The sequence below is a fragment of the Danio rerio genome, chromosome 11 (genome assembly GCF_049306965.1).
Source record: "Danio rerio strain Tuebingen ecotype United States chromosome 11, GRCz12tu, whole genome shotgun sequence".
Lineage (NCBI taxonomy): Eukaryota > Metazoa > Chordata > Actinopteri > Cypriniformes > Danionidae > Danio > Danio rerio.
Genome location: NC_133186.1, coordinates 40229431 through 40253909, shown reverse-complemented (window position 1 = coordinate 40253909; position 24479 = coordinate 40229431). Strand labels below are relative to the sequence as shown.

The 24479-nt window shown below is 35.3% G+C and overlaps 2 protein-coding genes across 10 annotated transcripts in view; one reads left to right on the top strand and one right to left on the bottom strand.

Moving 5' to 3' along the window:
* etnk2 (ethanolamine kinase 2) overlaps positions 1–8672 on the top strand; it is a 38762-nt gene extending 30090 nt beyond the window's left edge. Inside the window, exons 8-9 of one of the 3 annotated variants that reach the window (XR_012386790.1) lie at positions 1625–6395; positions 7362–8672. Coding sequence is in view for 1 of the 3 variants with exons in the window: in NM_001034175.2 (NP_001029347.1) it covers positions 1625–1697 (73 nt within the window). In the remaining 2 variants the exon portion in view is untranslated. Of the gene's footprint in view, positions 1–1624; positions 6396–7361 lie in introns of those variants that run through there. The other 2 variants (XR_012386789.1, NM_001034175.2) reach the window with 2 other exon arrangements.
* Positions 1–24479, bottom strand: part of sox13 (SRY-box transcription factor 13) — a 675553-nt gene that overhangs the window by 593893 nt on the left and 57181 nt on the right. For 4 of the 7 annotated variants that reach the window (XM_073915893.1, XM_073915894.1, XM_073915891.1 and 1 more), the window contains exons 13-14: positions 22679–22895; positions 17379–20964 (exon numbers count right to left, since the gene is read on the bottom strand). The exons of 1 other annotated variant lie outside the window; for it this stretch is intronic. In XM_073915893.1, coding sequence (XP_073771994.1) covers positions 20718–20964; positions 22679–22895 — 464 coding nt within the window. In that variant the 3' untranslated portion in view covers positions 17379–20717. 7 annotated transcript variants of the gene reach the window in all.

Sequence of the window (24479 nt, the reverse complement as noted above, 5' to 3'; positions counted from 1 at the left end):
TATATATATATATATATATATATGTATATATATATATATATATATATATCAATGAAGTCAGAATTATTAGACCCCTTTTGATTTTTTTTTTCTCTTTTAAATATTTCCCATATGATTTTCAACAGAGCAAGGAAATTTTCACAGTATGTCTGATAATATTTTTTATTCTGGAGAAAGTCTTATTTGTTTTATTTCGGCTACAATGAAGGCAGTCAATAATTTTTTAAAAAACATTTTTGGGACAAAATTATTAGTACCTTTAAGCAAATTTTTTTTCAGATAATCTACGGAACAAACCATCGTTATACAATAACTTCCCTAATTACCCTAACCTGCCTAGTTCACCTTATTAACCCAGTTAAGCCTTTAAATGTCTCTTTAAGCTTTATAAAAGTGTCTTGAAAAATATTTAGTTAAATATTATTTACTGTCATCATGGCAAAGATAAAATATATCAGCTATTAGAAATTAGTTATTAAAACTATTATGCTTAGAAATGTGTGTGTGTGTGTGTTTCCTTTTGTACATGTTTTCATTTGTGTTGAATAGAGCAAAGAAACTCATAAAGGTTCAGACACAAATGAAGATAATTTGAGAAATGTTAAAAACCTGTAACCATTGACTTTCATACTATTTGTTTTTCAATTCAATTCAGCTTTATTTGTATAGCGCTTAGAAGTGTGTGTGTGTGTGTGTGTGTGTGTGTGTGTGTGTGTGTGTGTGTGTGTGTGTGTGTGTGTGTGTGTGTGTGTGTGTGTGTGTGTGTGTGTGTGTGTGTGTGTGTGTGTATATAGTTGATCACAGTTGTAAGAGCAACAAATAACAACTTTTAGTTGATCATTTGGAAAAGTAGCTAAATATAGATTTTCCCAGTGAATCATCTGTTGAACTGCATCCCAATCATCACAAATACTGCTGAAGACCTATTGGAACCCGCATAGACCCAAGATTTCTCAGAAATCAGTTAATATTAGTGAAGAAAAGAGATGGTTTGGGGTTACATTCAGTATGGGGGTCGTGCGAGTGGATGGCAACATCAACAGCCTGAGGTATCAAGACATTTGTGCTGCCCATTACATTACAAACCACAGGAGAGGGCAAATTCTTCAGCAGGATACCGCTCCTTCTCATACTTCAGCCTCCACAACAAAGTTCCTGAAAGCAAAGAAGGTCAAGATACTCCAGGATTGGCAAAGCTAGTCACCAGATATGAACAATATTAAGCATGTCTGCAGTAAGATGGAGGAGGCATTGAAGATGGGACTCTGAGAGTCCTGCAAGAACGCTTCCTTTGCCATTCCAGATGACTTTATTAATAAGTTATTTAAGTCTAAGCAAAGTCAGACCTTACTGTCCTGATTAAATAATAAATAATTAAGGTATGATCATATTATATTTTGGGAAAATAAGCGTAATCAAGAGGCCTTTGCCTTTAAATATAAGCCACTTCTAATACCAAATGATCAACTAGAAGTCAAGTTATTATTTGTTGTTCCTAAAACTTTTAGGAACTTTTAAAACAAGACTTTTATCAAGTATATCAGTTTTATATATCAGTTATGTTTGGGATAATTATGATGTCCTTAAATTGTAACATTAATAGTTACTGTTTTTTTCTGTCTAGCTATGCAGTGCTACGATTCAATCAGTACTTCAAGACCAAACCTGCAGTAATGGCCCTGGAGATTCCCAAATGATTCTTCAAGACTGAGAGGACATCGCTGCTATCGGTTGGCCTCATCTTTGACCATTTGACCACTGATTCAGAGGCCTTTCCGGTCAGGGGAGGGAATAGGGTACTGCAGGGGGGAGCACTAGCACCTCTTTTAATTGGTTGGCAAATTGTCTACCAAATCATAGCTCCACAAATTCTTTATTCCTTCTCATTTCTCTTTGGGATTTCACTCCTAGTTGATCAAAATTCCCAAGAAGTGAGTGCATTTTTATGTTTTAAATACACTTTATTTATTAACTGTTATGGGGCACTTAATTTGCACCAAAGTAGTCTGTTCTTGAAGCCGACTATGGGATTTCTTTTGTCATAGGTTTTGCAGTGTGAGAGCTATAGCAAACTTATGCAGAATGATTTGCTGTGAAGGAGGCCTGTAGTGATGTTTAGTCAGGATATATGTTGATACTGCAGGTGAAAAAAAAAAAAATAACCTCAGCCTGTGGCTTCATAATGCTTTTGTCAAACGGATGTGGCCCACCGCTCTCTATTGCAATGACCAAAACTCCCTTAAAAGGAACACTCCATTTTTTTGTAAATAGGCTAGTTTTACTAGTCCTCTAGAGTTAAACAGCTTTACCATTTTTATGCATTTATCCGATCTCCGGGTGCACTTTTAGCTTAGCTTAGCATAAATCATTGGATCTGATTAGACCATTAGCATCTCACCCCAAAACGAAAGGTTTTTGATTGTTTGCCTATTTAAAGCCTGACTCTTGTGTGGTTAGATTGTGTACTAAGAACAATGGAAATTAAAAAGTTGCTATTTTCATATTTTCATGTGCTGCTTAATAGCACTGCACCTGCTGCTGCCATGTTACAGCATCAAAATATAGTTCCTAGACATCTTGACTTGGAAAATAGCAACTTTTTTTATTTTATGTTGTTCTTAGTACATAATGTAGCTACAGAAGTCATGATTTAAATAGGAAAATTATCAATGACATTTTTTGAAATGCTAATGGTCTAATCCGATTCAGTGTTTTATGCTAAGCTAAGCTAAAAGTGCTCCCGCTAGTCCCAGAGATCGACTGAATGGATTCAAAAATGGTAAAACTCAACATTTTTAACTTTTAGTGACTTGAAATCAATCTATTTCCAAAAAAACGTGAAGCATTCCTGCTTTCCGATTTATCTCACAGCGCTGTAATCCTAAAGTTGCTAATACAAAGTGTCCAGTTTCGAGCCAATCAGTGGTGACTCAAGAACTAGAAAGTTACTATGGTCAGAATCCTGCACTATTACGCACTTGAGCAAATGACTATTAGTAACGGCAAGTAACCAAGTAACCATTTAATCTGACCTCCCTCCCAACATTCCCAAGATGTCGAGACCCTAGAGCATCTAGGACCATGTTTCCGCCTGTTTAGCCTTTATGGTTGCGACTTTTGTTGAATTTTCCACTCATCACGCACAGGCTATGGAACATTACCACCTGCTTCATCTCTCACTCCTGTCCTGAATGCATTTGCATCACCTGGCAGAGCTTAAACGGAGATTTGAAAGTTATTATATGCTCAACGATCATTAAGCTCTTTTCTAATTTCAGACCCCCCCTTAAACAACAATGTAATGGATTTTCCAAATGTGCAAAAGGGGGCAGTTTTTATGTAACAGTGTTGTGTGGTTTGATTCAGGTCACCATCTGTGAGGAGGACTCAATGTCCTGGAGCCGAAAAGATAAGATTATTTAAGTGATTGCCATCTCACTGGAGAAAGTCCTTAAAGGGATAGTTCGCGCAATAATTAATTTTACTCACTTTCATGTTTAAAAACTAGTCATTTTTATTTTATTATTTTTGATTGTTGTTTAGCATTACAGAAGACATTTTGAATAATATTGGTAGTCGGTAAGCATTGACATCTATAGTAGGGGGGAAAATGGGGTTTACAAGTTCCAACATTTTTCAAAGTATCTTTTTTTGTTTTTGAGTAAATGATATTGTTTGAACTGTCCCTTTAAATACATTGATTGCTGTATGTAAAGGTTTCTAAGGGTCCACTTTCAAAAGTAATTGATTTTTTTTAGTTTCTTCTAAAAATGCTTCATTTAAATAGCATTTAATTTAATGTTGTATTTATTAAGCTTTTGCCATAAAATCCTGCCTGAGCGTTTCAAAAAAAACTTGCTAGACACCTCTGAAGCATAAAAGTCATGCATTTGTCATGCATATCAAAAAACAACTCAAAATGCACCATTTTTAGTCACTTTAACTGTAGGATTATACTGTTCATTTAGATGACATTTGGGGGAATCTTTAAAGAACATCGTGGTCTGAAAATAAAATGTAGGCAAATATTCCAAAAACATCATTAAGATTAATGGCGTTACAGCATTAGTTTCATGAATATTATGCATGTTTTTTTCAAATTACTGTATTGCAGTATTATCATTTAATGCAAGTACTTGAGTAAAATGAGATTTGCAAAACAAAAAGTCTTGAATTTCGGGACGATAAAGAGCTAAATTATCATAAAAATTTACAGTTGCAAAAGGTCTTAAAGGGATAGCTCTTGCAAAAATGTATATTTTTGCTGTTAATTTACTCACCCTTATGTCATACAAGATGTAGGTGACAGTAGCTCAGTGGAACCCAGTGGAAAGTAGTTTTAGCGGCACTTTAAGAGTTAATATTACAAGCAAAAATTATTTAATAGCTCACTGTGAAAAAAAGTTGACTCAACTTAAAATTGAAAAGCAACCTGCTGCAGAGCTTTTTGAGTTGACTGAACTTAAAATTGAAAAGCAACCTGCTGCAGAGCTTTGAGTTAACTCAACTAAAACATAAAAGACAACTCGCTGCAGAGCTTTTTAAGTTGACTCAACTTAAATCCAGTCAAGTGCAGTGCTTGGGTTAAAAGTGGAGTACTCAAAAAGCTGTGCAGCAAGTTGCTTTACAATTTTAAGTTGAGTCAACTTTAGTTCACACAATATTTAATTTTTTAAGTTTAGTTTGGTTATGTTTGCTGTTTTTGTAAGGAATAACAGAAGATATTTGGAAGAAATCAGTTACAATTGTAGGAAAATCGCACTAATCCAGTTAATACAAGCACAGATTATCTAATACCTCATTGTCAAAAAAAAAATTGTTAGGCAACTTGCTGCGGAGCTTTTTAGGTTGACTCAATTTAAATCCAGTTAAGTGCAGTACTTGTGTTAAAAGTTGAGTCAACTCAAAAAAGCTGTGCTGCAAGTTCCCTTGCAATTTTAAGTCGAGTCAACTTTTTTTTATTTACAATGCTATTGAAAATTCATTGAGGTTTGTAAAGTGAAACCACATCGGCTCAATGCTGAGGCTAAGGAATAAAGGGAAAACTCTTGTAAATACTGATCTAAAAAAACTGATCTTTTCAGTGCATCATGAATTAAAAAGATATTTAAATCACTCAAAAATGAAAAATTCCTCATTTACTCACTCAAGTGGTTTTAAACAATAATTTCCTTCTTTTGTTGAACAAAAGAAGATATTGTGAAGAATGTTGGAAAAAACAGCCATTGACTCCTATATTGAAATAAAAATGCTTTGGAAGTCAATAGCTGCTGCTTTCCAACATTCTTCACAATATCTTATTTAGTGTTCAACAGAAGAAAGAAACAGATTTGTAACAAGTGGACGATGAGTAAATATGACAGAATGTTCATTTTGGAGTGAACTATCCCTTTAATTCAGTTTTGCCTGTTAGTTTTTTGACCCAATGAGTTGCATTTTATGAAGCACAAATGACACGTTTTATCAAAAAATAACATAGATTCCTAAGAGAAATTAACATCAACAGTTAATTACCCCCCCCCCCCCCCCCCCAAACCCCATAGAATTTCATATGCTAAATTTAGTCTCTTCATTATTTTACTTTAACACCAAGACCTGAACGTGCTTTTTGCAAGATTTCCTCCTCCGACTGCATTGGTGTGGCTTCATCGTCTCTCTGGCAGCTTCTTGAACCCAAGTGTCCTTTAACTGACCGAGCAGATCAGTCCCTGATCAATTAGGACAGCAGTCGTTTCTAGAAGGTCTTGAAACTGAAGCTCGTTGCGTTTGGGTCACGGTGAAATCTCTGAGGTGTCTCTGGCTGCGTGTCAGACGCAGGTTAATAATGAAACGCTTTGAGCTGCAGGCGACGACTGAAAGCAAGAGGCCCTTCAACCAAACCATCAATAATTTCGTAGCCAGTGTTTCTCTAATGAGTTGGAACTGCATGAGAGCTTTGTTCTGCTTGCGTTCACTTGTTAGATATAAAACTTGATTAGCTTTAAGTTATAAGCTGAATCTTGTGAATATAGTTCCAGGTCATATTTCAGACCAACGTTCTGTTTTACTTAAAGGGATTGTTCACCTCCTCATTTACCCCTTTTTTTTTACAAACTTGTTTGAGTTTCTTTTTTTTCTGTTGAACACAAATGTAGATATTTTGAGAAATGTTAGAAACATGTAACCACTGACTTTCATGTTATTTGTTTTTCCTACTATGAAAGTCAATGGTTACAGGTTTCGGTTTATTTGTTCTGTTAAACACAAATGAAGATATTATGAGGAATGTTAGAAACCTGTAACCATTGACTTCTGTAGTAAGAAAAACAAACACTATAAAAGTCAATGGTTACAGGTTTGTCTAATTTCTCAAATTATCTTCATTTGTGTTTAACAGAACAAAGAAACTCATGAAGGTTTAGACACGAATGAAGATATTCTGAGAAATGTTAGAAACCTGTAACCATTGACTATTATAGTGTTTGTTTTTCCTACTATGAATGTCAATGGTTACAGGTTTCTATCATTTCAAAAAATATCTTCATTTTTGTTTAACAGAACAAATAAACTCATAAAGGTTCAGACACAAAGTAAGATATTTTGAGAAATGTTTGAAAAATCTGTAATCATTGACTTATGTTATATGTTTTCCTACTATAGAAGTCAATGGTTACAGGTTTCTGTTTATTAGTTCTGTTAAACACAAAAATATTTTGAGAAATGTTAGAAACCTGTAACCATTGACTTTCATGTTATTTGTTTTTTCTTCTGTGGAAGTCAGTGGTTACAGGTTTCTAACATTTCTCAAAATATCTTCATTTGTGTTTAACAGAACAAAGAAATTTGATGAAGGTTTACAAATGAAGGTTTACACACAAATTAAGATATTTTGAGAAATGTTAGAAAGCTGTAACTATTAACTTTCAAAGTGCTTGTTTTTTCATACTATGGATGTGAATGGTTACAGGTTTCTGTTTTTTTGTTCTGTTAAACACAAATGAAGATATTTTGAGAAATGTTAGAAACCTGTAACCATTCCTATTATGAAGTCAATGGTTACAGGTTCCTCTTTATTTGTTATGTTCAAGGTTCAGACACAAATGAAGATATTTTGAGAAATGTTAGTAAAACCTGTAATCATTGACTTTTATGTTATTTGCTTTTCCTACTATAGAAGTCAATGGTTACAGGTTTCTTTTTATTAGTTATGTTAAACACAAATTAAGATATTTTGAGGAATGTTAGAAACCTGTAACCATTGACTTTCATAGTGCTTGTCTTTCCTAAAATGGAAGTCAATGGTTACAGGTTTCTGTTTATGTGTTCTGTTAGTAGTTTTCTATGGAAGGAAAAACAATCACTATGAAAGTCAATGGTTACAGGTTTTTTACATTTCTCAGAATATCTTCGTTTGTGTTTAACAGAACAAATAAACACATAAAGGTTCAGAATCACTTGAGTAAAGTAAGTAAACAAAAGTAAATTGCGAGTTTGTTTTTATTTTTGGGTGAACTATCCCTTTAAACCCATTATGTAAGAAGCATGAAGGTTTGTATTCACATTAGAGGATTTGTACTTTAAGGAGAATCTTAAATGGTACATTTTCTGTATGTTTAATTAAAATCTCAACATTAATTGTACTTTAATGCTCCATACATTTGACATGATCTATCATGTGTGGTCATCTCACTAGATTCATAACTGAATTATTGTGGGTGAAATATGACCTGGACGTGTTCTTGATTTTTCAGCTTTTACCTTCGGTTGATTCATTTGTTCATCTTTGACACTCCACGACAACTGAAAAAATCTAAAAAGAGCAAAATATTGATATAGGTTGCGTATTTCATACATGCATGAAGAATGTTATGCATATAACATGCGTGCAATGGCAAGATATCGGTGTTAATGTACATATGTGAATGTGTCCACCAGAAGAAAACTTTTGACTTTAGTTTGTAAAATACGACTTGCTTAATCATTTTCTTTTACGATGTGAAGGACATTTCTAATGTGAAGGGGGCAGATGTTTACAAACACCGTTTCCTGGAAAGATAACGTTTAGTTGAACTGAGATTATATTTTTCCATTTTATGACCATTGGTTTAATGTGGCGACTGTTTATTCCCTGTGGAATAGAGATTAATGGTGGGAAGAAGAAAAGACATTTCACAGCACCACCACTGTTTGTAAATAGATATTAGTTATTATCTCTGATTCGAATTGTCCTTGTAAACATCTCTTTTCAAACCTCTGCTCTTAAAAGGGATGTTTGCAGGAAACATCTGTGTTGGGGTTTTAGTTTTGTTTGCCGTTCTGTTGAAATCATACCAAACAAGTCGGCTTCACAGTGTGCGCTTTATTTGAGATCAGTTCTTCTGTGAAATGTACTTAAATACTGTACAGATAATGGTTCATTTATGCTTCTATCTTTAATATTTCTACTCGTTTTGTATATTGAACTGGACCGGGAGTGTGTTGGGTTGGTATTGACCTAGGTTTGTGCGCGTGTGTTTGCTGGAGACCAGCAGGGGGCGCTACTGTAGTGCAGTGATGCTTTATCAGCACTGAGTTTATGTAAATACTGTGAAATATTGTGAAAAAGACTGTACAATGTTTTCGCTTCTATTCAACTGTGGGAGAATAATTTCATAATTATTCAACAAATTTTCCATTAAAATGTCAGAGTTGGATCTCTTTGTGTGTGTGTGTGTGTGTGTGTGTGTGTGTGTGTTTCCTTTTGTACATGTTTTCATTTGTGTTGAATAGAGCAAAGAAACTCATAAAGGTTCAGACACAAGTGAAGATAATTTGAGAAATGTTAAAAACCTGTAACCATTGACTTTCATACTATTTGTTTTTCCTACTATGAAAGTCAATGGTTACAGGTTTCTGCCGTACTCACACAGTTGCCTTGAACCGTTTGGATCTTGGTGTGTTAAACACAAAGGAAGATTTTTAGAGGAATGTTAGAAACCTGTAACCATTGACTTTCCTAGTGTTTTGTTTTTCCTACTATGGAAGTCAATGGTTACAGGTTTCTGTTTATTGGGTCTGTTAAACACAAATGAAGATATTTTGAGGAATGTTAGAAACCTGTAACCTTTGACTTTCATGTTATTTTTGTTTTTCCTACTAAGGAAGTCAATGGTACAGGTTTCATTTTGTGCGTTCGGTTAAAAACAAATTAAGATATTTTGAGAAATGTTGGAAACCTGTAACCATTGACTTTCTTAATGTTTGTTTTTCCTAATATTAAAGTCAATGGTTACAGGTTTCTGCCGTACTCACACAGTTGCCTTGAACCGTTTGGATCTTGGTGTGTTAAACACAAAGGAAGATTTTTAGAGGAATGTTAGAAACCTGTAACCATTGACTTTCCTAGTGTTTGTTTTTCCTACTATGGAAGTCAATGGTTACAGGTTTCTGTTTATTGGGTCTGTTAAACACAAATGAAGATATTTTGAGGAATGTTAGAAACCTGTAACCTTTGACTTTCATGTTATTTTTGTTTTTCCTACTAAGGAAGTCAATGGTACAGGTTTCATTTTGTGCGTTCGGTTAAAAACAAATTAAGATATTTTGAGAAATGTTGGAAACCTGTAACCATTGACTTTCTTAATGTTTGTTTTTCCTAATATTAAAGTCAATGGTTACAGGTTTTTCACAACATTAAAAACTTGTGCTTTATATTTTCAATTAATTTCAATGTATTGTCTGAGACAAAAGGCTTAACATTGATTTGCTGCTAGTCTACTAACCTGATGTGCTGTGACAAAGTCATAAAGATTTAAAAAAAGAAAAGAAAAAACACATTTTAACCAAAAATACACCAACAACAAAGGCAAGACAGGCAGACTCGTATTGTCTAACCCAGGGGTGTCAAACGCAATTCCTGGAGGGCCGAAGCCCTGCACAGTTTAGTTCCAACCCTGCTCCAACACACTTACCTGTTGAGCCTGAAGGACTCAATTAGTTTGATCAGGTGTGTTTAATTAGGGTTGGAACTAAACTGTGCAGGGCTGCGGCCCTTTTGGAACTGAGTTTAACACCTGCGTCTTAACCGCTTCAGACCTGAATTATGTTCCAAGTTTATGACAAATGTAAAAGTATGTTAACACAGGTCTTGATGTTCCTACAAATGAGACCAAATTACGATAATAAAAATTCAACAACTTTTAAGTATATATATATATTATTTTCGTCCATTTCAATCAGGTCATTATAGTTGGGAAAAAAGTGTTCAAAGATTATTCTTTGGATTCACTAATTTTTTTTTTAAGTTAAGTGCTAGTAAACAACTTCAACTCATAATTTTCATGTCAATGTCAATTTTGCAGACATTTTTTTTTAGTGTCGTACTTCGCAAACATAATTTATTTCCTTTTAAGCTTAGTCCCTTTATTAATCTGGTGGAATGAACTGCCAACTTATCCAACATGTTTTACGCAGCGAATGCCTTTCCTGCTGCAACACATCACTGGGAAACATCCATACACACTCATTCACACTCATACACTACTGAAATGTTGGCAAATATATCAATAAATCTGAATAAAAACATTGTAAATGTGGCTTCTGTGTCTGGAGTGAAGTAATGCCATGCTGCTTTGCAGTGTAGTGTTTTTTTTTTTTCTAAATTACAACATGCTGAGCCTTACTGCCATTTGACTGGATGACAATCGTCTACTCTCATGGACCACAAGCTTTACATTAGATCAAATGTTCAAGAACGACGAAAAAACAGGGACTTAATGCGATGTCCATAGTAATGGACACAAGGTCCGAGTTCACTCAACAATGAAAATTCTGTCGTGATTTACTCTCGTTTTACTTGTTTTAAACCTAAAAAAGGTTTGTCAAAAGAACATATGAAGATATTAGATGCAAAATCCTCTAAGTGCCATCAGAAATGTTGATCTAAAATGAGCATTCCGTGTTTGTTTAGTTATTTTACTTTAAAAGCAATGTAAATAACATAATCTCTGAAATTTCTATATTTACACATAGCAGCCTGAAAAAAGTGTTTAGTTTAGAAGAAAATTCAGGTGGTACTTAAAGGTTTTTGCATCAGAGTTCTTCATATTTAAAAAGGCAACCTCTATCCAGTGCCTTCCATTGTAGGCCTACGTGTTGCTTATACAGAAGCAGGGACGGACTTATTAAGTAGGCCCTAAGTTATTTTTTTCCTCTAGATTTATTTATTTTTGAAAATAAACTGTTAAAAATATATTTTAAGTGGAACCTTCTTACATTATTAATGTAAAATTTTATACTATAAACTCACAAATATTAAAACAACTTCACAAACTAACTATATGTACAGTTAATTAGCATATTAGATTTTAAAATGTGCATGTGCACGACAGAAAAGTTCCATTATTTATGGGGGACCCCACGTTTTAAAAAGAAGTAATACCATAAAAACCTTAATGATTATAGACCGATATTACAACATATGATAGTGGTAAATTTGTTTTTTTTATTCGGGGTTTCTCCTTAATAATATAATTTAATTAATAAAAGTATTATTTGCAAACTCTAAACAGCGAAATCATATTAGCAGCCAATGACTCAAAGTCCAACATTGTTTACAGTCAAATAAACCGTGTTAATGTTGTTTTCAGGTCAGACTTGCAGGTTATTTCAGACTGAATATTCAAAGTGCCGAGGTAAACAATACAGGGAGTGTGTAACAAGTTGTCACTGAATGAATGAGTGAAAACCAACTTTATCTTAATCAACATATGATAGCCCTGCTAAAAAATCCAGCTTAAACCAGCCTAGGCTGGTTAGCTGGTTTTAGTTGGTCGACCAGGCTGGTTTTAGAGGGGTTTTGGCCACTTCCAGGCTGGTTTCCAGCCATTTCCAGCCTGGTCCTAGCTGGTCAGGCTGGAAAATGACCAGCTAAATCCAGCTAAAACCAGCTTGACCAGCCTGGTTTAAGCTGGACATAGCTGGTTTTGGCTGGGCTCCCAGCCTGCTAGGCTGGTCAAGCTGGTTTTAGCTGGTCATCTCCCAGCCTAACCAGCTAAGTCCAGGCTGGAAATGGCTGGAAACCAGCCTGGAAGTGGCCAAAACCCCTCTAAAACCAGCCTGGTTGACCAGCTAAAACCAGCCAACCAGCCTAGGCTGGTTTAGGCTGGATTTTTCAGCAGGGAGAAAGTGAATAAAAGAGCTAAATGATTAATATAGGCTTCTTGGCATTGGTCGGGGGCCCCAATGGTTCTTTGCTTTCAGCAAAACATATTTTGTGTCCAACAGTAGATAGAAACTACTAGATTTGGAACCATTTGAGGGTGAGTAAACTTACATTTTTGGGTGTAAGTTTTAAGGGTGCATTCTAATTTAAACTACCCCTTTAAATTAGACAGTGGAGAAAAACAAATCTAAACCTTAATTATGTTTAATGGTTAAAGTAAAGTACAATCATCGTCAAAATTGTAACCAAAAGTATAATAAAAAAAACATTTTGTGAAATCCCTGTCCCCTATCCACTGCATACCGCATACTCCATTTTGTTTCACCTCTGGAGTAACTTGCATATCAAACGAGGATGGAGCCTCTGTTGACCCGAAGTGTATCGCCAATTTTCCGGTCAAACACTTGAGTTTCCTCGTTGAACTTTTGCCTGTCTCCTGTGGACGGTGTTGACCTGCATTCAGTCCCGTTATAAGCACAGGAAGACTATTATTAAGGATTTCCGGAATCAAACAAGCACAATGCAGAGCAACATCCTCAATGCTTTTGTGCAGGGACTATTTAACTGCAAGTCAGTCAGAGATACAGCTGTGCGATTAGCTGAAAACAAGCGTCTGCTAACAGAAAATAAACAACAAAACATTCATTCTACCCACAGTATATAATTATTACAATTACACATATATGTAATGAGAAAGAATGCGTCATCTTTAAGCGATAAGTCTTAACGTTAGGACTATTTTAGACCTGTTGCTGCCTGCGGAGTAACCCAGTCCACAGTGTGACTAGAGCGCCACGTTTCTAGGCCTGGTTTGTAAAATCTAACGTAAGATAAGAATAATGTAATACTATTGCTGGAGTCATGGTATGTTTAATACAACTGAAACATTTACAGTGTCGCTATGTAGGCTAAAGTCGCTTTGTATTTTTCTTTTACGAATAATTCAAGATGAAACTGTGATATAGTATGTACGTTAATGTGCAGGGACCAGTTTTCTGCAAGTCATATGCTTCTGCTAAAAGGAAAAATACAACATACAGAACATTCGGTCTAGCCACGGTATATAATTATTACAATTACACATATATCTAATGAGAAAAAAACACGATGAATCCATCTTTAAGCGATGGTTTTGTCTTATAATAAGTCTTTATGTTTGGACTATTTTAGACCTGTTGGTACTGCCTGCGGAGTAACCCAGCATTTAAGTGAGATCCGGCTACAATGTTCTTCCGCAAGAAACACGATGTTTTAACAGGTAGAGCGCAAAGTTTCTCTGTAGGCTTGGTTAGTAAGCAACTGTAACATTTACAGTGTCGCTACGTAGGTTAACGTCTTGTTTTGTTTTGTATTTTGCATTTGAGAAGAATTCAAGACGTATCTGTGACTGTCAACTGTGATCTACAGGTACAACGAAAACCAATGTGTAGTTCACATGACGTGTTTATATTTGCCGGCAGTGGCGCAAAAAGGGGGTATGCAGTATATGCGGCGCATAGGGGCGCCCCACATGGGGGCGCCATTGTGCCAAAACTATTTTTGAAATTATTCATATTAAAAGTTTCAAATAATATATATATATTGTTAAAAATGTTTATTTAGCATTTTATACGCGTATAATATTGTATTTTATTAAATTAAAAAATCATTCCACCCCTCCCCCCATTTTTCATACCATATACATATTTTTATGAATTTATTATGTATCATATTGATTCATCAGGCCTTTTGGTAACTTCTTAGCTCAAAACTATTTTAATTGTAGCTACAAACAAAGTTATAACATTTCAATTAAATAGAACATTTCACACAGTTTGTTTCTGTTTTTTTTTACACTAAACATTTGACAGTCTTTTTTATTTCACTTTTAGCAGTTTCAGTCAATTGTTCTAGCAAAGACAGACCTAACCCTTCTCACAGTATGCATGTGAGAAGTAATTGCAATGTTCTTTTGCCCTTTAGGACTCCCATGTCTATCATTTTGTTTTGACAAATGTAGTACAAAAAGTCCAAAAGCAAGGCTAGTCAAGGTGCTATAATCATTTAGTGAGGGAAAATTAAATTGAGAAGAAATTTGGGGTGGTATGAGATGCATTTCTTTGCGACTTAACATGCTTAATGTAATTATACCTTTTAGTACTTCAAAAAATACAGTTTCGCAGTTCTGAACACAACTGAAATAGTATGAAGCATGTTGATATCTTTATGAAAAAATATCTTTAATTTATTGATGGAAATATTTTCCACATTTTATCACTTAACTGTTTTAAAATATAGTTGGATTGAAGGGGGGCCCGCAAAAGTTGAATCCGCATACCCATCAGTAAATGTGCAGTTGCGCCCCTGTTTGCCGGTAATATTATTAACGTTATTTAGCCAAATAATGTATGGATAAAGATTATAGAAACTGAATAATGGATCAAATATTAACATAATAAACACTTGTGATAATATTTGGATAATTTTTTAAAGCCATTCTTTGTATCTTATAAGCATAAAGTAGCTAGAAGGTTTTTTTTGTGGAAACCCCAAATTTTTATATAATAAACCCACACCTATTAGACATAATGGCTGTATGTATATGATAAGATATGCAGAATTTAAACTTAAAGTCAAACGTTGCAGCTGACCTCGGGTAGGGGGGGCGGTTTTAACATTCATTAAAATGCAAAAAATAATAATAATAATTAAGACATCAGGTTGGATTTTGCTTTAATTTTTTTTAGTAAGCAGACTAAATGTAAATTGTTAAATACAGACTAATACAAAAACAAGCAGCAACCAATTTTCAGCCCGAAAAAAAAATCGAACATTTTTTACTGAAAATCTGAAACTTTACTAAACTACTTTGAAATGAATGAATTAATTAATGAAACAATAATTCATTCATTTTTCAAATTAAATTCCATTGAAACTGTGATAAAGGCAATATTGTACATTGTTAACATGGTAGCTTTTAAATGAATTCAGTAATTGGAGAGTTTCAACAGCATGTCACAACTCTGTCAACCCTGATTAAATTGTCTATGCTAGGGAGATACAATAGCTTTAATGCTTTTACCAATTTAAAGCTAAGAAAATAGTGATTGAAATTATGCGAAGGAATAATGTTTCACAAAAACAAACGAGAAAGTATGAGAAATTTTTCTGAACATTCCAAAAAACAAAACAAAAAAAAAAAGCAACTTTTTTTCCTGAATGAAGTCTTGTTGCAACCGTCCACTGACCTTGCCTTTATCACTGTATTGAAAATTATAAAAGTTTGGTTTCTTCCTCGTTCTGTGATATGAAACCAGATCTGATTTCAAACACTGGATGTTTTAAAGAGGATTTCAGTGACACACTTTTACTTTATCTGTTTGTAAACACAATCATAAACGGACATTTTTATTGCACACGTGCTACTGTAATAAACCATTGCACTGGCTGGTTTTATCGTTATTTATAACAATAAGTGTTTTTTTTATCAAGGGCAGAATTTTTACTGGTATATTAAAAACAATAAGATATTATTACTTTGATTAATAATTGACACGTGACCCTCGGTCACATTTTTGGAAAAATTGAGTTTTCCCCACATATTTTTATTAAATGACAACTCGTTTACGTTATGTGACTTTATTTATAAGTTGTTTACATTTGAAGACTTTTTATTTCAAAAAACAAAAACGGTTTATCTACAAAGTGCAACCAAAGAGCTTAGAATGACCAAGAGGTGACACTCGTTCCATTACAACAGCAGCGCCCAGCAGCAGCCCCGGATTCCGCCATTTTGGAGTGAAAGCGATCAGCTGTCCATTGGAGCTTATTGCTGTCGCTATGGCAAGCAGCTGCTTTGTTTTTTACTTATATACTTAAAAAGCGAATTAAAGCTGAGGTACATCCTGACAGACGACAAAACAACACACTATGACAATCATCAGCACTTTTAATAGTTTATTTTACATACTTATAATATGCTCTTGTTCTACTAGAGCAGGGGGCACCAATCTCGGTCCTGGAGAGCCGGTGTCCCTGCAGAATTTAGCTCCAACTTGCCTCACACCTGCCTGGATGTTTCAAGTATACATAGTAAGACCTTGATTAGCTTGTTCAGGTGTGTTTGATTAGGGTTGGAGCTAAAATCTGCAGGACAGCGGCCCTCCAGTAACAAGTTTGGTGATCACTGTACTAGTTTTCATTCCAAAATGAACGCCGCGCCATCTAGTGGCTGTTTTCCAAATTGCATTTGATTGTCGCCTCTTGGTGATTCTATGCTCTTTGGTGGAACTCTAGTTTAAGATTCTTTCTGAGCTGATCTTTGTTATTTCACCAGACTGCTCCATTGACAGTGGGAAAGACCAGAAAGACATAAAAAATCAGGGTCGACTAAATAATGCCACACCACACAAAAAGTGTGTAAATGTGATGATTAAGAAGCATGTTTTGATTTTGAGATGAATGTTAAATTTTACATTGTTGAAAATGAAACGAATATTAAAAATGGTCTATATTTAATGTAAAATATTTTTATTTCTGTATATATGGTAAGTGAAATGGTTTTCAGTGTTTATAAAACCCATTTGCTCATTGTTTTTTTTAAGTCTTTAAATTTAATATTAAGCCTTGATGGGACAAATACTTCATTTAATTCATGGGGTATATAATTAAATATAATTCAATAATTTATATACAGCATACAATTTTATAAATATTAACTTATTAATTAGATAAAATTACCATGTGCACTGGACAAAATATTAAGCACAACCTTGTATGCTTAATTTGTACAAAAAATAAATAAATCATCCTAAAAGATGAAATAAATGTTATAGAAAGCAAAAAAATAACATATTGTTACAACACCAAATGATATAATTTTTGTTTGTATTTCTTGAAAAGTAATGCTTCAATGAATAATCAGCCAGATAGAACCTTATAATTCAATTGCAAAATCAGAATTAAGGTTCTGCATTTACCGTTTTTGTTTTACCCCAATTTGCAAATGTAAGAAAACTTTGATCATTAATATTTAGAGTACATTTAGGATCTCTGTCATGTTAATATATGAAAGAGAACAGTCACACACATTGTTTGCTATATGAAACATAAAAACTTTAAAGCTCAATATCTCAAAATTATTTAAAACGCTGCCAGAACCTTATGATTCCAAGTTGACACATCCTGATAAATTGCTCATAAATAAAAAACAGCCATACAAGTAAACATAACATTTTTATTTATGCTTCAAAAACAAACCACAAAACTTGCTTGGAAAAATGCAACATACAGGGAAAAACATGTACACCTTTAAATTATACACTTTTATAAACAAAATAAATTCTATATCTATATTTTACAACAGCTGGTTTTGCAACAGTTGTTCAGATTGCAAATCTTTTTTTTTTTTCATTCTACAGATAAAATGCAATCTGTATTTTGTATCCTGTTATTTACATTTTTATAATTTTCTTCCAAGTTTTTCACAAAAGTCCACTCACTTGCAAATTTCTAAAATCGTTTTCTTCAAAATATAGATGTTTATAGTTTAACAAAATGTTTACATTTCAGCTCAACCGTAAAATGACAGCAGCCCAATAAAATGGACCCAGTCAAAAGAACTGCTGGAATGATAACTCAAGGTTTTTTTTTTTTTTTTTTCTACAATTTTTTTTCCAACACAAACTCACTCTTATATACAAACACACTAAAATAGAAAAGTAAACCAAAAGATTAAAAAAAGGGAGAAATTTAAAGGGCATTATTCACATATCTTTCGCAAAGTAAATAGTAGAAATCATTTGCATATGTACATCAAGTGCAAAATTCTACTCTGAAAAAAGTTCTGTGTTATTAGGGTCTGAAAGTGTATATATATTAGATGATAAAAGTGCATGTCGAGTGATTATTTTGCACCAAATAAAAAATTTAGATTGACCTAGGGAAAACATTTTAAGTGCAGTACCCAGACTCAAACAGCAGAGGACGCCAGCAGTCCATCTCTTAAAGTCTTAAAGGGGCGGCTGCTTCAATCTAACACAACAGCCTCTAATCTTCATTATCTGATATCTAGATAATATAAACTGGACAAGGAGTTCAGCAATGTTCCTTCCTTTTTTCCCCTCAAGTCCACTCGTTTTCCTTTTTTTAATTTGCTCAGGCCTTGAGCTCTGGAAAGTACCTTGGCACAGTCTTAACAGGAAACTTTGCAGGAAAACCCTGGTGACACAGCATAATAATACACAGAAGCTTTCATTTTTTTTCTATGGCTAACGATTTGGAGCTTTCCATGCATTGGCTACTTAAAGAAACAGTTAATCCAAATAAAAAAAGAGAGATCTCATTTCTGGATGAACTGTTCTTTTCTATTATCACCAATCATTCGTCACAATGAAAAATGTGAAACTTGGAGTAAGACAACAGTGAATACACTTGTCTGTACCCCTTTTAGAAGAGCTGTTTCTTATATACTTTGTGAATAACATTTACTTGGTAACACTTTGGTTTGGGTCACAACTCAATCAATGAACTACTGGCTTATTACCTACCAACTATAGAGATGTTAACTGTTCATTAGTAGTTATAGATCAGGGGTGTCCAAACTCTGTCCCAGAGGGCCGCTGTCCTGCATAGTTTAGCTCCAACCTCTTTTAACACACCTTCCTTGACGATTCTTGTATACATAGAAAGAGCTTGATTAGCTGGTTCAGGTGTGTTTAATTGGGGTTGGAACTAAAATATGCAGGACACCGGCCCTCCAGGATGGAGTTTGGACAGCTGTTTGACACCATTTCAATGTGGTCATGTTATTGGCCCATGAACATTTCCTGCTCGTTATCAAACTATTTCATTAGGGCTGGGCGATTTGGCCTAAAATCTAAATTTCGATTAACTGAACATTTTAACTCTTAAAATGATTATTGAACGATTCTTTTATTTATTTTTTGCCCACTCACTGCCGTCCACACTCATCAACGTTACCAAGCTGACCAAATCATAGAGCTTCTGCTATGCATCGTCGCGACGTGCAGTTACATTCAGTGTTGCCAGATTGGCCGGTTTTGATTGTGATTGTGCGGGTAAAAAATAGCATAGGTGGGTTGACATAATTTGGGCGGTTTTGAAAAGCAACTTTTATATGCAACTTATACAACAAAATATAACTGTGCGCTGCTCCATTCAGTTAGTAGTGACCAGTGCATAGCACAAATCGTGTGGGCCCACCCGCAAGAGGTGGTGTGCTGTATCAAAATCTGACTCCCGGACAAATCTCACTCCCGTTCGCATGCATGAGCATGACACAGCGCCTGCAGTTAAACTCGCAGCGCTTTATCATGACACTTTTATCGATCATTTTTTTCCACAATTGACAGCAAGGACAAACAAAGAAATGTTGTCTGATCGACAAGCAGCACATAATTATGTTAAAAAAATTCAAACGCCGAATAGGATGAAAGTAAAACATCCTCTAACATAAGTGTTTCAAAGTGATCCGCTTATGTTGTGGTTCTGTTACTGCTGGTGTTGGTTGCTGTAAGGTTAAAAAAACATGACGGTAAAGTAACTAGGTTCATTTTGATTTAAATAAATTAAAATTAAATTAAATAATAATCTAATATTTTGGGTTTTTTGTGTTTTGGACCGCTTTTGGGCTGGAAAACGTCAGCAATATCTGGCAACATAGGTTACATTTTTTTGAGAGCTCAGCGTCGGCATCAGTCACGGCGAAGGGTATACGACCGCGTGAGACAATATTCTGTGCTCAACACTGAAGTGTTAACAGAGTAGGGTTCTGTGACTTTACACACGGAAAGTAGTTGAAAAAATTGATCGTTTATAGATTCTGAATGTTGATTACTTTTCGTTTAATCGTCCAGCCCTATGTTTCATAACTGTAACAAAAGGCAATTCCATCATAACTTAATGTTAAACAGCTATCATAGCATTATTTATCAATGTGTGGCTCTTTTTGGATTTTCGGAGGCTATAGAAATTAAAAATGTAAAACAGGAAATACGTTGGGACCATTGATTTTGTTTACATCCCACAAAAGGGTCAAGGATGATCAGATTCTGCATTCCTAATCCTTCCTTTAACCTAAACCCAACTTCTACCCTACCAACTATTAATAAATAGCTAATTAGCAGTTCATTAAGCTAGTAGCGTTAGCGAATGGTTTGTTAATACCATGAATTGTGACCTAAACTAGAGTGTTAGCCATTTACTTCATGATAAGCGCAGTGGCATTCAATGAATGAAAAACTACTCTGCTCCACAGTTCTGAAAGATCTGACGCCAATACAGTGAATAATGCAGACTGAAAAAGTTCTGCAGACTATAATCAAGACATTTCATAGATGCCTGGTCTAAACTTGCCCAAAATTAAGCTCTATATGTGCCTTCTGTCTTCCTTACAATCTGAAAATGACCTATCAGGTAGAGTTAAAACCTGCTTGCAAGGACAGCTTCATAACTGGACTGGAAAACACTGAGCTACACCATTATTTGGACACCACTGTTATTATCTGTCCTCCAATGGTTTTTCTGTTGTTTCTTCTCAGTCGGTGAGGACGACGAGCTCTCCTTCACTGCGTTCTCCAGCGTCGCTCTCCTCTCCTTCACTGTAGGGTTGTCTTGGCCTGGCGCTCTCCCTCGTCTCGCTGACTCGACCCTGCGGAGGCTCCAGACCCCGTGGCAGGTAGTGCTCCAGGAGGGCAGGGTGCAGGGGCAGGGTGCTCATGGACACAGGTGTGGTAGGGTACTGTCCTTCACTGGGTGGGTACGGCAACTGCTGCTCTGATTGACTGCAGGAATACATGATATACACTGGTAATACATTCCTTGCTCTGTTAAACATCATTCGGGAAATATTTAAAAGAAAAAAAACTCACAGGGGGCTAATCTGATTTCAACTGTATAAATAAAAATAAAAAATCTATAAATAATATAAAATTTTTATCAATTTTGCTCTCATTGTTTTAAACTAATAAATTATGAAATTGTACAATGTTTAAAGGGCACCTAGGTTACCCCTTTTTTCAGATTTAATATAAGTCTTTTGCGTCTCTAGAATGTGTATATAAAGTTTCAGATCAAAACACCCATCAGATTTTTCATTACACCTTTTACAAGATGCTGTTTTATACTGATTTCCAGCAGGGGGTGGTTTTGTCGTACTGCGCCTTTAAGACGAGTTTTTCCCGCCTACTCTTTCTACATGCCTCCTCCCTCAGCTTGTCAGACAACAGACAGACTTAAAGGAAGAAGGTCTCACGTAGCGTTTGTGAGATACTACAGTAAGAACTAACCTTTACTAATCAGTATTGTGAAGTTGCATTGATGAGTCACACATAATATCGTTACAAAGTTAACGCGTGCGCGCGCACTCACACACACACACCGCAGATGACACACACACACACAGACAGGCAGGCAGGCAGACAGACAGACAGACGCGTAGCTTAGTTAAGGCTAACCTCAAGTACTGTGTGGATATCTGTTATGCTAATGTACAAAATAAACCTGATTTAACTTTCACAAACCGGTATTGAAGCGTCTTCTTTTATAATTGTTCTGACACGCGGCTGTGCTCATGAAGTAAAGCTGAAGTAAAACGCTGTAATTAATTACACACATACTCTGCTTTAAAACACTTTAAACATGTGAAACTTACTCTTAATCACATTTGATGATGATTGCTGATCCTAGCGAACAGAACAGAGCTTTTATTCCCGGTTGCTTTGCGTATGTCTGTCTGGTCTTGTTGACATATACAGGTGACTACCGGAACATGTTAATGCGCGCAGCTGTCAATCAATTCGGTGGGCGGGGGGGATCGCACACCTACGTAATGGTGCGATCGATTTGAAAACAGCTCCAATTGGCCGACCCTTTTTTTTTTGTAGTTAAATTGAAAAAAAAAGGGCTGGGTGTGTTCATATCACCCCAGTATGACGGTCTATACACTATACCAACACACAGATCTGTCCAAACAGCTTGAAAAGTAGATTTTTTACCATAAAGAATAAACTACGAGCATATTTATAGAAATAACCAATAACGCAAAAAACAGCTTAACAAACACAGATGAGAACAGTGCGTATGATTCTTCAAGTGGGTCTAACAGTAATTCATCTTTGGTTACTGATTAAAGTTAACGCCTGCTGTTACTTAAAGGTTATTCTCCAGCTCTTTAATTTCTCTTAAAATGGTCTTTTCAAAAGACAGGTGTTGTGTTTTGAAGTTATTTGATATATCTAAAACCACAACATCAGCTGCGAGAAAACTCTGAATAAATGAACAAAGTAAAAGTATCACAGACTGTGGTGAACTATAATCACTATAGAAAGCTTCATTCAGCCTATGAAGGTCATATTTATTAGTGTCTTTAGTATCTTTCTTTATTGAAAAGGTGATCTCAAATATTTCAGTATAATTATGCATCAGAATATCAATACCTTGGACAATACTACGACCAAATACAAATGAAGTCATGTTGAGTGTGTTTGTGGGCTTCACCTTGGAGGGTATGATACTCGTTGCTCCTGTCTTCGGCTCTTCATCATGGCCTTGTACTCTCCCACCCGCAGTCGTCTGCCCTCTACAATACAGGTGCGCTTTGGCCTTGGTTTGTATTTGTAATCTGGGTAACGTTCCAGGTGTTGCCGACTCAATCTGGCCTGCTCCTCATAGTACGGCTGCTTCTCCTGATTGGACATGGACTTCCACCGGGAACCTAAAGCAGGAGCAGACAGGCATAACATTAAGGTAAGAAATTGTTTTAAGGTATGTAGCTTATTACCTGGCTGATGCTTGATCTCTTTCAGGACTTGTTTTATATTTGATAGTTTTTTAATAGAGGAGCTCTGCAATTAACAATGCAATGTTTAATGTACACCTACATTTACCTTTAATCCTTTAAGCAATACATTTTTTTTTAGGATAATGTTATCTGAGAACTTCCTGACCCCAGAGCTCTACATGCTGTGTACATACAGATTATTGAAAGTTTAAAGCAATACGTTTGCTACTTTTGTACTATTTGTCTTAAGTAAAATCACTGTCCATTGTGACTATAATCCCCTTTTCCTTTTTTTCGATGCATTCAAAATATTGAACCATTCTCTCATTGTGTGATTCTTTGTGACTACTTTAATTTTAATTCAGCAACCACTTTACTCGTAAAAGTAATATTATTCCGTAACTCGCATTACTTGTAATCTGTTACCCTAACACTGCCTTTTAGTTATGATTTTCAATTTAATTTGTGATTTATATTCATTTAAATGAAGTGTTTTGAGGACCACAAAATGCAGAAGTGCAGACTTTTGTAAACAATGTCATTATCATCGTTGCTGTGCGAACAACAAAAGTGTTATTTTGTGCAAATGGAGGCGTCATGTGCACACATATGAGTATTTGACAACCAAAATAACCATGGTGGGCATCAGGGCCATATTGTCCTTTTACAAAGTAACATCACCAACCTCTAGTATGGCATGCATTACTTTATTATTATTATTATTATTTCACATCTCAATGTAAACAGAGTTTTGACTACATTTGACTATAAGAACATGAAGGAAATACTTCAGGTTTTTTTAAACACAATGTAAAAAATGCAGTGTTCCACACAATTCCTTCATGTTTTTCCAACACAAATTGATTAAGCTAACTTATGCCCAGTTCGGACTGCAAGATTTTCAATGTAGTTGCGCAGATGTTTTCACACTCCATATGGGGTTTTGTCGGTGCAGTGTTCACACTGCAAGATGGATTGGCAGCAGTGGGGTTTCACACTGCATGACTTTACAATAGGAAGAATCACCGACAACACTGTCTTGATCCACAAACTACGTCTCACAACCAAACACACACACACAGAAACACACTAAGGGTGACACGATCCTCCAAATCCTCGATTCGATTACATTTTCGATTCTAAAGGCACGGTTCAATTCGATTTTCGATTATGAATAATTAATAAATGACCAATTAATTATTTGTAGCCTACCGTTTAAACTACCTGACCTGCATGGGGTTGCTCAGAAATGCTACACGCCACTGTGGATGTCAAATCGTTGTCGTTCTAAAATGCCATTTAAAAACAAAGAACAGGGCCTGAGTGTGTACTTTTCGCGAGCGGATATGCAACGGGGGTGGGCGGAGGATCGCGATGCCGGTGTTGTCTATCGGACGAACCGTACATAGCAGAGCTTGCAAAACTGTGTTTTTTTTTTTGTCGACAACACGAACGTTGTGAACATAACTTACAGGAAATACAAAAATGCTTACACACCGGCGTCTTCATTGAAAGAGG